The sequence below is a fragment of the Aulostomus chinensis genome, chromosome 24 (assembly GCF_037954235.1).
Source record: "Aulostomus chinensis isolate RoL2024-O1b breed Wild chromosome 24, RoL_Achi_v1.0, whole genome shotgun sequence".
NCBI lineage: Eukaryota > Metazoa > Chordata > Actinopteri > Syngnathiformes > Aulostomidae > Aulostomus > Aulostomus chinensis.
In genome coordinates, this window is record NC_141343.1 from 5714039 (window position 1) to 5727480 (window position 13442).

The 13442-nt window shown below is 48.6% G+C and overlaps 1 protein-coding gene and 1 long non-coding RNA gene across 3 annotated transcripts in view; one reads left to right on the plus strand and one right to left on the minus strand.

Moving 5' to 3' along the window:
• LOC147238479 (pyruvate carboxylase, mitochondrial-like) overlaps positions 1-13442 on the plus strand; it is a 231539-nt gene that overhangs the window by 99920 nt on the left and 118177 nt on the right. For both annotated transcript variants that reach the window (XM_086197046.1, XM_086197045.1), the window contains exon 12: positions 1832-2014. In XM_086197046.1, coding sequence (XP_086053172.1) covers positions 1832-2014 — 183 coding nt within the window. The remainder of the gene's footprint in view (positions 1-1831; positions 2015-13442) is intronic.
• Positions 3913-7932, minus strand: LOC147238480 (uncharacterized). The gene is made up of 3 exons (XR_015111758.1): positions 7758-7932; positions 6812-6880; positions 3913-3983 (listed from the first exon to the last, which is right to left on the minus strand). It is a non-coding gene; the product is annotated as an uncharacterized LOC147238480 (long non-coding RNA).

The following is a 13442-nucleotide window of genomic DNA, read 5'->3' on the forward strand; positions in this document are numbered from 1 at the left end:
CCCCATGTGGACTCGCTGCTAGTTTGCTAGGGTTTGTTGGCGGTTCTGTCTGGCCTTCGCTTTCGCTGCATGAGGTTGTTAAAATCTCGTACAATCCAGTGAAGAGTTGCTGCAGTTATCCTCCACTCTCCGTCAGCGAGGAGGTAAAGAGATGTGTTCTCCCTTTTATGCTCCCCTGGGGATTGACTACTTCCACATCAAATATCTGCTGTGGAACAGCGAGCAGCCGCCAGTCACTTCAACACAGCAATGGACCTGAACAAGTGCCTGGCACGCAGTGGCAACGTGTCGAGGAGAGCAGCTTTATGGTGCAGCTTGTGCACTGAAGTAAGGCTAGAAAAGTGAAGCGTTGAGCCAGTTCCACAGTGGAGGCTGGCGGCGGCCCCCAGTCTGGCGGGGACACACGCCAACAGCACCAGGAAGCCACACAGAGAAGGACTTCTTCTCCACGCTCCAGCTTTCAAATAGGAACAGTGAAGAAGAAAAGGTTGTTGCCATGAAATGTTGCTGTCGTGTGAAACCTCAGCTCGTTCATGAATGCGTGCTTTTAGTGCTGTGAGGGAAGGGCCTTGTTGTGGCTGCAGGAATAGAGTGGTGCGCCAGCTGTGAGATTGAGAACAAGAAGGATTCTGGTTTTTCAGAGGCTAATTGGGCCTGTGTGTTTGTTTTGAGCCACATTGATTGTTGTGATGTGTTTTGTTGTGTTTTGTTACGTTGATTCCCCTTTAGACTTTGAACAATAGCACCAGCGGACAGGTAGCTGGTCGATGTCACGGAGAGCTCTTCGGTAATCTGAAGAACTTGAGACGTGGTGTTGTACTTTTGTCATTGAACAGTTCCTCACATGTTCATCAGTGTCCACTGAGAAGTGCTTCAGTAGTACTCGAAGTACTGATGACCAACTTCAAAGCTTTTGAATCAGAAGGGAGCGCTAGCCTTCATGAAAGTCACAACCTGGAAACGTGAGCTTTGACGGGAAATACTCTTTAGATGTAGTAATCAGCTAATACAAGTACTGCTTTATATGGACTATGAGTCTCTTTGAACTCAACCCCAAGTTTTGTGGAATAAGACGAGAAATCCTCTTGGTGGAAGATATCAGGATGAATGAGCTGTACTTTGAAACACGGGAATCTAATTGAGAAGAAGGAATGGCAGTGATTTAACATTCAGCTTCATGTCTGGATATGTTGATGTGTAAATTCTGTCAGGAGTCTGACATCTCCAGCTTGTCACTCTGGATTTTCCTCAAGTCTTTTCAAGTCATGTTTCCATTAATAACACATGTAGTTTTAGCAGGAATAACAGGGACTAATGTGGTTTACAGCAGCAGGTTTGAATTTGTCCCTTTATTGTATCGTGTTTCTGCTAACGTGCTTCATCGCAGGAATTATTGTGATCGTCACGTCAAACCGTGAACAGACGACTTTGAACTATGGGGGCAAACTCACTGTTGATCACGATCCAGTCTGAAGACATGACTGGTGTCTCATCGGCGCGGCGGCCCCCGTGTCCACCCGGGACCCTGGCTGACCCGATGATGTGAATTGACATGTCACATTTGTCAGCGAGCATCCGGTCGGATTAGCGGACAAAGCTGAGTGCAGCAGTCATGAACATGTTGAAGTTCCACTGTGCGCACTGGTTTGTTTGTTGGCTGCTTTGCCCCGCAGTTTTCTGTGGTTGTAATGAATGCTAATGAGGTGAACCAGCCACTCTTTATGTGTTCATCTAATCTCTCTGTTATGTGATCACCTCCTGGGTTACTGGTCATTAGCAGCTTTGGCATGTCTCACATTCATCGTCCTGTTGTCTGTCGTGCTTCCTGCAGGTGTTCCGGAGCGGTGAAGGTATGGGGATCCGTCTGGACAGCGCCTCGGCCTTCCAGGGCGCTGTCATTTCTCCCCACTACGACTCGCTGCTGGTCAAAGTCATCGCCAGCGGGAAGGACCTGCAGACAGCGGCCTCCAAGATGAGCCGAGCCCTGGCCGAGTTCAGGGTGCGAGGGGTTAAGGTAAGATGTTCAGCCAAACTGAGGTGTGTGTGTGTGTGTGTGTGTGTGTGTGTGTGTGTGTTTGAAGCCTCTGAACTCTCTGGATGGATGGTGTTGTGTTGGTCTGCCCTCCCGCCATGTTCGGAGCGCTTTTGCAGTGAGCTCATCTGTGGGGGTGTGATGTGCTGTGAGAGTGGAAGGAGTGGAGGCAGGTTCACTTCTGTCTGATATCTCTCTGCTCCGTGCTTCTACTTCAGGTTGAGGATGGCCGACCTGCAGGTAAATAACCCGTCAGTCCTGGTGGCAACAGCCATAGAGGCTCATGAAGGGTCCGTCACATGAGGTTGTCCTCTCTTTATCAATGATCATGTCGACTTGAAAATAGCAGCATCAACTGTTCTTGTCACACAAGTGCACTGTCACACTGGACCTCATCATGAAGTAACCCTGAACACGTGTTTCCTGCACTTCGAAACCCAGACAGGAAGTGAAGCCCACTGGCTGCAGCTCCGCCCTCCTACAGCATTTGAGTTTTTGAAGACATGGTTGAAAATAAATGTAAAAGTCCAGAAGGAAGGAGTAGCCATCATGGTTTCCTCCCATTTCCTAAGAGATCAAACACTTCAAGAATGTCGAGAAACGTTCCATGATTGATGCCCGCAAATAAACAATGAAGTTTGGTTTTCTGACCGGAGAATAAAGGGTTGTCATGGTGCCACCACACCGCAAACATCGAAATGATGCACATCCAAGTCAAGGCCAGGCCGGTTTCAGTGTGTCTCCAAATTCCTTCACCTGTCCCTGCTCCCTCCTAGTAGAGCAGGTGTAGAACCTCCCTCCTAGTAGAGCAGGCGTAGAACCTCCCTCCGAGTAGAGCAGGCGTAGAACCTCCCTCCAGGTAGAGCAAGTGTAGAACCTTCCTCCTAGCAGAGCAGGTGTAGAACCTTCCTCCTAGCAGAGCAGGTGTAGAAAGTCCCTCCTAGTCAAGCACGTGTAGAACCTCCCTCCTAGAAGAGCAGGTGTAGAACCTCCCTCCGAGAGGAGCAGGTGTAGGACCTCCCTCCTAGTGGAGCAGATGTAGAACCTCCCTCCTAGTCGAGCAGGAGTAGAAACTCCCTCCAGGTAGAGCAGGAGTAGAACCTCCCTTCAGGTAGAGCAGGTGTAGAACCTCCCTCCTACAAGAGCAGATGTAGTACCTCCGTCCTAGTAGAGCAGGTGTAGAACCTCCCTCCTAGTCAAGCACGTGTAGAACCTCCCTCCTAGAAGAGCAGATTTAGAACCTCCCTCCTAGTCGAGCAGGAGTAGAACCTCCCTCCAGGTAGAGCAGGTGTAGAACCTCCCTCCTAGAAGAGCAGATGTAGAACCTCCCTCCTAGTAGATCAGATGTAGAACCTCCCTCCTAGTCGAGCAGGAATAGAACCTCCCTCCAGGTAGAGCAGGTGTAGAACCTCCCTCCTAGTAGAGCAGGCGTAGAACCTCCCTCCAGGTAGAGCAGGCGTAGAACCTCCCTCCAGGTAGAGCAGGCGTAGAACCTCCCTCCAGGTAGAGCAGGCGTAGAACCTCCCTCCAGGTAGAGCAGGCGTAGAACCTCCCTCCAGGTACAGCAGGCGTAGAACCTCCCTCCTAGTATAGCAGGCGTAGAACCTCCCTCCTAGTATAGCAGGCGTAGAACCTCCCTCCTAGTATAGCAGGCGTAGAACCTCCCTCCTAGTATAGCAGGTCTAGAACCTCCCTCCGAGAAGAGCAGGTGTAGAATCTCCCTCCTTGGAGAGCAGGTGTAGAACCTCCCTCTGAGAAGAGCAGGTGTAGAACCTCCCTCCTAGTAGTGCAGATGTAGTAGAACCTCCCTCCTAGTCGAGCAGGCGTAGAACCTCCCTCCAGGTAGAGCAGGTGTAGAACCTCCCTCCTAGTATAGCAGGTGTAGAACCTCCCTCCCAGTAGAGCGGGTGTAGAACCTCCCTCCGAGTAGAGCAGGTGTAGAACCTCCGTCCTAGTGAACAAGCAGAATGATATTTGGATGAGGATAGAAGTGGATTTTCATGTCAGGTGGCGGCGGTGAACCCTGACTCTTCACTGACGCCGTGATCAGTCTCCTCTCTAGATCCATTCAAAATAACCAGGCTCTGTGTCGATGTTGCCGACGCCATCAAGTGCAGTTCGCCTGGCTGTTGGTCTCACGCCTGTTGATCATCACATGATTACTGCTTTGACTCACACACACAGTGTGTGTCTGTTTGTGTGTGTGTATGTTTATATGTGTGTGTGTGTTGTTGCTGTAGGCGGTGTAGTTTCATTCCACCTGTGAGACCCTGTAGGTGATCTGAGTGTCAGGCCCCCCCTCCCACCGTGAGACGCTGCACGTGTCCCTCTGTGACCTTGTCTCGCCTCGCAGTGCATCGCCGCTGCCGTTCCACTTCCTGCTCATACATGACATGTGGGGTCCTTTCATCCTCCACAGCCTCTTGACCTCACCTGAGGAGAGCTCACACGCAGGTGTCCTCTGCCCGCCTCCATTCTGTGGGTCTTTGATCCTTCCCTACACTGCTGTTATCTCCCACACGTGTGATAATTGCACGATATAGATGGTCAGCATGGAATGAATTTGAGTAACACACTCACACACACACATTCAACATTCACTCACTCACACACACTCACTCACACTCACACACACATTCAACATTCACTCACTCACACTCACTCACTAACACTCACACACAGTCATTCAACATTCACTCACTAACACACAGACACACATTCAACATTCACTCACTCACACACACTCACTCACACTCACACACACACACATTCAACTTTCACTCACTCACACACACTCACTCACTCACACTCACACTCACACACACATTCAACTTTCACTCACTCACACACACTAACACTCACACACACTCATTCAACACTCACTCACACACAGACACACACACCCACACACACACATTCAACATTCACTCTCTCACACCCTAACCCACTCCCCCTCTCACCCACACACTCCCCTCCTCTCGTGGGAACCTTCTTCCTCCAGTTGGCGGCTCAGTTCCTCCTCAACTGCAGGTTCCTGCTCCCCTCTTGTTTCGCTCATTATTTATGTCTTGCGGTCAGTATTTTTTATTCCTGTGTTTTCCTAACCCTTCATCAGAGCCACGTTCTCCATTAATCCATAGTGATTGGCCGTCTGTTCCAGAGCTGGATCCTTCTCTGTGCGTGTCCTCATCAGTCAGTGTTTCACAAGAACCTCTGGATGAAGTCCATTGTGCAGATTTAAGATGACTAATTCATCCCGTAGCAAAATGCCAAGGCTCTATAAATAGCTTTCATGGTTTTACAAAGCATCTCCCTCTGAATCTGTCTTCCAACACAGTCCTGAATCATTTAAAACGATACAAAGCATCTTAGACAACCATTTTCTTCTCTTCTCTTGCTTTCTTCCGCTCTAACTGGCGCCATGAACCCTCTTGGTTGGGAAGTAGAGTCGGCCTGGTTCGACCTTGCGTCATGTTCAGAGGCAGGAAAAAGCAGAATAATGGGTCCGGATTCTTCTCTCAGCAGAGATGGGAAATCCAGCTCAATCCTCACTTATCAGTGGGAGGAATAAGAGGTTTAGACACACTCTGACAATGCGCGCGCACACACACACACAGAATGACTCTAGCGTGTGTGTGTGTGTGTGTGTGTGTGTGTTATCTGTCTAAATTTCACACCTCTGAACCACCACTTGCATGGCACTTAATCACACTAACAGTGGAGTAATTGTGTGTGTCAAGTGATTGCTGGAGCGCTTGTGTGTATCTGACTTCTGTGTGCAGCAGCAGTCCTGAAAAGCCTTATTTCAGGAAATAGAATAAAAACACACCAGGAACATGCAAATCCAATTAGCCACAATGTGTGTGCATACACAAGTGAAGGTTGAGGAGACTGCGAATGTGGTTTGATTGCGCTCTTCTCCTTCAAATCCTGCATTCAATCCACTTCACACAATCTCAATCCCTTCAAATCCCTCATCAAATCTTATTAGCTTCAGAAGGAGACCAAAATAACTCACGCCAAAAGGTTTCTAATTAGCTTTTGTTGGGAGAAACACTCGTTTTTCACACTGTTAATTAATGTTCTCCTGTACACCGTTTCCAGCCGAACCCAAGCTAAAACGAACATCCTTGATTGCTCGAAGGAAGTGGCTGCACAGCGACTGCAAATACTTCATGTAAGGATTACTGATGTTGGATTATTGGTTTGTTCTTTCTAGAGGTACAGGTGCTAGCGTGACTGCAGGTGGACTTGTCGCCCTCAGCAGGTGCGTGGTCAGCCACATGGCAGCTCTGAGCTTGTGGACGGGCAGCCAACTTTCCTCTGACTTTTTACACAGGAAGTCGGCCGTCAACGTCCCAGGAGGCCAGCGGGGTTGTGTGTCATGGGGCGTCAGCCTCAGGTCTTGACCCTGTCCTCCCTGACCCCCCCCCCCCCACACACACACACACACACACACACACACACTGCTCTGAACTCAGTAGGGGAGGTACTCCTAACCTGTCTGACCTCCCTAGGTTTTGAGAGTGTTACAACCCCCCGTGCAAGCGCAAGCTGGTGGAGACCAGTGTTCATCACTGTTACCTTTGCTGGATTTGTTTTCCATTGGGAAATGCGAGGGAAGGGGACTTGAGTGGTTGGGTCAGGAATTCTGAATGAGAATTAGACAAACCTAAGAGCTGTGTTGCAGTAAGATGGTGTGATCCGGTTTCAGGTGGGGATGGGGAGTGGGCTGTGGGGGGAGAGAACTGACAGTGCAGCGGAACATTTTGATGTTACCTTCATGCAGGAAGCTGCAGGTGTTGTCTGCGCTCTCATCAAGCGATTCGTTCTTCAGTCTGCCCACACCTCGAAATGAAGACGCACGGGAGACAATGAGAGCAGGACAGAGACAGGAAGTTGAGAGATGTAACAACAGCAGGTTGTTGATGCAAAAAAGGTGTCCATACCTGTAACACTGCTTCAGCAGTTGACACCACCTGAGCAAACCTCTCCAAACCTCCATGAAACACATTCTGGTGTCATTTCACCAATTTAAGGCCAATTTTCCACCAATTTTTTCTTAATTTTTTGCCAAGTCGTATCTCCTTCCTTTATAAAGCATGGGCCTGCTTGCAAAGGTTAGTGGTGCTAGGAAGAGAGACTTGAACGGTGTCCTTGTTTGCCGTCTCTGCTGCACTGGTGGGACCGTAAAATCAAGGTATATTGTACAAGATTACCTAGTACAACTACACAGTTTGTGGTTTCAAAACTTCCTGGTGCCTTCAGTCAACTCCTGCTCACTCTCTGCTCGTGTGTTTAGAGATTTGTGGATTATTTTAAATACAAGAAGGCAGAGTTGTGAACAGTGCAACAATAAATCTCCTCAGTCGGTTTGAGACCAGTTTCACACCTGTGAGTGTTTTCACACAAATGTGACATACAGATGAAAATCCACACCTTCTTATCTACTGGCACCCAGCCAACATGCTGCAGCTTAAATGACATGTCAACACAAGCCCAACGTGTTAAAGGCACCAGACAGGGGTGTGTGTGTGTGTGTGTGTGTGTGTGTGTGTGTGTGTGTGTGTGTGTGTGTGTTTTCAAGCCGGATGGTGGCAACTGGGACTTTGAAGGCATAATCAGGATTTAACAGTTGGAAATCGGCTGTGACGATATGAGGGAGGGAGGGAGGGAGGTGCGTGAGGGGAGACAGAGAGACAGATGTTGCAGAGTGAAGGCTCACCTCTGGTAGTGGTCCTGGTACTGGTACTGGTACTGGTCCTGGTCCTGGTGCCATGTGCAGCTGAGGGACTGTCAGGGTGTCAAATCTAGCGCAGTAAGTCACAGTTTTGGTGTTTTCAGGTGTTTGCTCAGGTTCAGTGTGTTGCCATGGTTACAACTAACAGCTATGCCACTAACTCCACTTGAGCCTTCTCCAGTTGCTCATTGCTGGACCGTGGGGGGTGACTTCACGTCGCTTTCTCCACCGTTGGGTCTTGTCCAGATGTGTTGTCAGGTCGATTGATGTATCATGAATCAGTTCTTGCTCGTTCTGTAGTTCTGACTGTACGGTGCCTTCACAGCTGCGCCACAGTGCACAGATTCAAGAGGACCAAATGACTCCCAGCCACCTTCAGGTTGTGTATCTGTAGTGCCGGTGCACCGTGTACGTCTATCTGAGTCAACTGTGTGTTCCGCTGCTCTGTTTACTCTGCAGCTTCATTCCAGTCCTGTTAGTCACCTCTGACTGTTTCCATTCAACGACCTTAAAACCTCAGCCAAGCAGAATGAGTTGGGGTACTCCTTTTGTAACATCAACCAGCTGGATGAGAAGCTTCAGGCTGCTGTCCCTCACTCGCCTCTCTCGACCTTCTTTTTCCTCCTCCCTTTCATCTCTCTTGTTCCTTCTTCTCGATGTCCTCCATCAATCTTTTCTTTCTCTCTGGCACGAGCCGGTGTGCAGCTACAGGTTGAAAGCCTCCCAGTGGCAGCCTGGACATCTGTGTGAATATTAATTTGTGATCAGAGTGAGAGGAGCTAACACAGGAGAGAAGGGAGGGGCCATGGAGAAGGTGATGACCTTGCTGAAGGTGTGAAATTGGATTAGTAGTGTGAGGAATGTAGATTCCCAGCAGAGGAGCTATCAGTCATGACGTCCGGTTGGGTCAAGCGCTGTTCACATCAGAGTGTTTGAGGTTTCTGTTTCAAGCAACAGAAATACTTGTGAACTGCTTTGTTTAGATGATGCAGGTGGAGAATAGATAATTACTCTGGATGTGCGGGTCAATTAACTTCTTATATTACACCTTCAGTGTCACGTCGTGGCTGGATAGGAATGAGAAATTGCAACAAAATTCAAATGTGCAGGTGTAGGCAGCAAGAACAAATGAAAGCAAAGAGTAACAACAGGCCTGGATTGAGAGTAGGTGGCAGCTGATTCCACAGGCGGCACATGGAGAGACAAAAGCTCGTTGTGGCATTTTTTAATCATGTTTGGCCTTGAAGCAGTTGAACTCACTTGCAAGAGTTCATCAACAGTCAGCACTGGCCGCGTGCGTTCAGAAAGCCTTTGTTACATATTAATGCTACTGCATCAACATGCAGAATGCATATAAACGGTGCATTAATTAAGTTTAGACTCATTCTGTCATTGCGCCGAGCCTCTACAGATACCCAGAGGCAGCAGAAAGTGTTGGCTACCTGTCCCTGGAATCACAGCAGGATGTGAAAGTGACCATTTACCACAGTTAAACGTGGTTCGCAAGCTTGAGTGTTGAGCAGGCTCATGCATAGCCATGAATATTGAAATCCATCATAGTGGTGCGCATACAAATGCTGAGACACAGGAGTAGGGTCCGGGGGAGTTTTAATTAAGGGTCGGTACACACACTGATTAATTGATGTGCTCTAATTCTCTCACACACACAAACACACGGTTTTAGGACCTACTCATCTATTACACACCCACAAATATGCACAAACAGTAAAACTATTTGCCTACAAGATAATTAACTCACTCAGACATGGCTCATCAGCTCATCTCTGGCTGAAACAACAAAAACAAAGTGTGATGGGCGTTGGTTTGGTCCGACCACAGCCTGACGGTCTGGGCCGGTCTGTCAGTCGGACCGGGCTGGACCACCAGGCTGTGGTTGGACCGAGCTGGACCACCAGGCTGTGGTCAGACCGGACCAATGCCCATCACACTTTGTTTTCTGACTACAGCTTGACATCCCGGCGCGGTCCATCAGGCTGCAGTGGGACCAGACACAGCCTGGCAGTCCAGCCCAGTTCGGCTTGGTCCAGCCTAACCGTGGCATTCCTGCACAGTGCTTTCATACATGCACATTTGATTCTGATCCAACAGAAGTCGGTCACCGAGGATGCGTGAATCATCTCTGAAGAACAACAATAATACCAAGCAGGTTTGGCCTACAGTGGTTTAGAATATTCAGCCATGTTGACGGTCTCTCCCAGAAGCTTGCTGTTATTGCGGAGCTGCATGAACCCAATCTTCCCTGTCCGTGTCACAGGGGACCCAGCGCCCTTGAACTGGATTCCTCTGGAACGGCTAGTCAGATGATTATGCCTGTCATGCACCCAAGAATTCCAACTGGGGTCAGCAGGCTACTCAACTCTACTGTGTCTTCAGAATGCGAACAGACCTCGGTGCAGATTTTCTAAAGCTTCCAGTTGTGCTCACACAGAGCTGCTTCTGCTTGTGATGGACCAGAAATAACAGAGCTGGAGGACTCTGGCTAAAACCAGTAAAAAGCCCCACTTTCCCTTCAGAGCTGTGCTGATTTGACAGTGACCCAGCACGTCGCCTGCTCCCGCTGTGCTCTGCTAGTGTCTGCCGTGCTTGTAAGGATAACTGCTACATGCTAACTGAGTTCATCATACATTCTCTCCAGCCCCCTGTCCTTCACTTGTTACAGTATTAACAGTACAAGTGCAGATGTATAGCCACCGAAAATGGCGCTGGTTGAGGCGACACGCAGCGGCAGTGTGAGCGTGTGTGAATGGTCGCTTTTTGTCTTTTATTGCTTTCTCACAACATTTTAATGGATCTGACCCCACAACAATGACTTACCGAAAGCTGATGGTCTTTTTCCTCATCTTGGGACTCTCGTTTTACCTCCTTAATGGCCACAGCGTGTTTCTTGAGTCACGCCATTACGGATGGGGGTTTCTCCTACAGTTCAAAGACGTGAGCACTGGGGTTGTGAACTGTGCATCTTTCCCTTCAGGGATCATCCGCGTTGGGGATCCCTCTCTGGGGAACGCCAGCCGGACCCCAAATCCCAGTGCCGGAGGGAGGAAGAGAGGCAGACAAGGGGGAGTCCAACAGTGCCTCAAACGCCAGGGACACCAGAGGATTCCACTACCCTCCATCATCAGGGCCAACGCACAGTTGCTTCGGAACAAGGTGGACGACTTGCAGGCAAATGTCAAATCCTCTCGGAATATAAAAATGCTTGTCTCGTTGCCATTATGAAGATATGGCTGAAGCAGCAGGATTTGCAATCCAATCTGAAAACTGATGATTTCAGGGTACGGCTGCGACTTGACAGAGACCCCACAGTGACGGGGAAATCATTGGGGGATGGTCTCTGCTTATACATCAACAAGAAGTGGGGCAAAACTTCTGTGGTCATGGAGAGTCTGTGCACTCCCGACATAGAACTCTTCTCTGTCTCCCTGCGCTTGTTCTCTCTCCCAAGACAGCTCTTCATAACTTTGGTGTACATTCACCCAAAGGCTAACGTTGCTATTGGTATGTGAGCCGGTGTGGACACAACTCACAGACTTCAGAGCATTGCACCAGATGCCCCTAGTCTCATTTTGGGGGATTTTCTTCACTGTTAACCTGGGAAGTCCCTCCCAAGCTATCAACAGTATGTTACTTGCCCAACGAGGAACATGAAATGCTTGGATCTTTGCTATGGCTCCATAAAAGGTGCATAAAAATACTTTCAGAGAGCGCCTCTGGACGCGTCTGACCCCAGTGTGGTTTATTTGTGTCTGACGTACAAAGCGGTCCTGAAGGAAGCAAAACCTGTGCGGAGGATGGTTCCGGTTTGGTCGTCGGAATCCACACAAAGACTCCAGGACTGTTTCCTCTGCACTGACTGGGATGTATTTAAGGATGCATCTTCAGATTTGGACGAATTGACTGAGACTGTCACCTCATATAGTAATTTTTGCGAGGATTTGATAATTCCAAGGAAACCAGTCTCCATCTTTCCAAATAATAAGCCCCGGGTATCTAATAAATCAAAAGAACATTTGTTTCAAAAAGGGCAATATCACCCGTAGCAGGGAGCTACCAAAGCAAGTCAAGCGTGAACAGAAATTGGCAAAAAATAGCTTACAAAAACAAAGTACAAAACTTGTTAACCTCCCACAACTCCCAACCCGCATGGCATGGAGTTAAATCCATGATGGGTATGCAGTCCCGCAGGAGCCCTATCTCGCTTGAAGGCATGTCAGACTTTGACCTTGCCTGTGATTTGAACAGTTTTTATAACTGTTTTAACGCCAGTGATTTTAAGGAAGAACTGTCAGTGTTTAGAGCCGCTCCATCGGCACAGCTGGACTGACTGATTAACATAAACAAGGACGCTGTCTGCAAACTTTGTTCGGGCGTGAAGGAGAGAAAAAGCCCTGGACCTGATAATATTGGGGCTAGACTCCTGAGGATCTGTGCTGAACAGCTGGCTGGGAACATTACCTTCATCTTCTGGAAATCCCTCCAGCTGTGCAGGGTTCCTCGCCTCTGGAAGGTGTCTATTATTGTGCCGGTACCAAAGGTACCTTGTCATGGAGACCCTTGAAAAGATCATCAAGGCAGAGATCTTGGCTTTAACTCAGAACAATCTAGATCCTCTGCAGTTTGCTTACAGAGCAGGGAGGAGTGTTGAGGATGCTGTCAACACACTCCTCAACCTTGTTCTCGGCCATCTTGAGGGGGCCCACTCGCTCGCCAAATTACTTTTATTGACTTCTCCTCTGCTTTTAATTGTATTCAACCACACCTTTTAGCAGCTCGTCCTATCCATGCCCACAACCTCGATCAAGGTTTAGTGAGCTGGCTAGTTGACTTTTTAACTGAAAGGCCACAGAGAGTCAAGGTGAATGGTTCTTTATCAAATGTCCTCCTATCTTCTACTGGCTCTCCTCGGGGGGGGGGTGTCTTTCACCACTTGTATTTATTTTATATACAAATGAGTGCAAAAGTCAGCACCCTTTAAAGTCATTTTGTCAAATTTGCTGACGACTCAGTGATTGTGTCGCTTCTCAATGATAAAAATACCAATTATAGTCATGTAGTGAATGATTTTATCGATTTGTGCGCGAACTCTGCACTTTCCATCAATGTATCCAAAACTAAAGAGATGATCATTGATTTAGAAAGAAGCCCTCACCCTCCTCCCCTGTTTTTATCTATGGCCAGCTGGTTGAAACTGTCACCCAGTACACATATCCGGGCACTGTTCTGGACCAGAGACTGACATTTGAGGCAAACACTGACGCAGCGTGTGCTAAGGCCCACCAGTGCATTTATGTTTATCATAAACTGAAATGTTTTAATGTGGACCCGTCTTTTATGAAAATGTTTTATTCCTGTTTTATCGAGTCCATTCTCACCTTTTCTTTTATCTGCTGGTAGGGCCCTCACTTTCAAGGATAAAAAAGACTTTAAAGAGTCACAAAAGTTTGCAGCAAGATTGCTGGGGTCCCCCTTGAGGACATGTCAGCCCTGTACAAGGCCAGAGCCACCAACAGAGCCAAGGCCATCCTGGCCGACCCCAGCCACCCGCTGCACGTCGGGTACAAACTGCTGCCTTCTGGTCGCCGGTACACGGTACCGAAGTGCAAAACTAACAGATACAAGAACTCCTTTGTCCCTGTGACCATTGGTTTC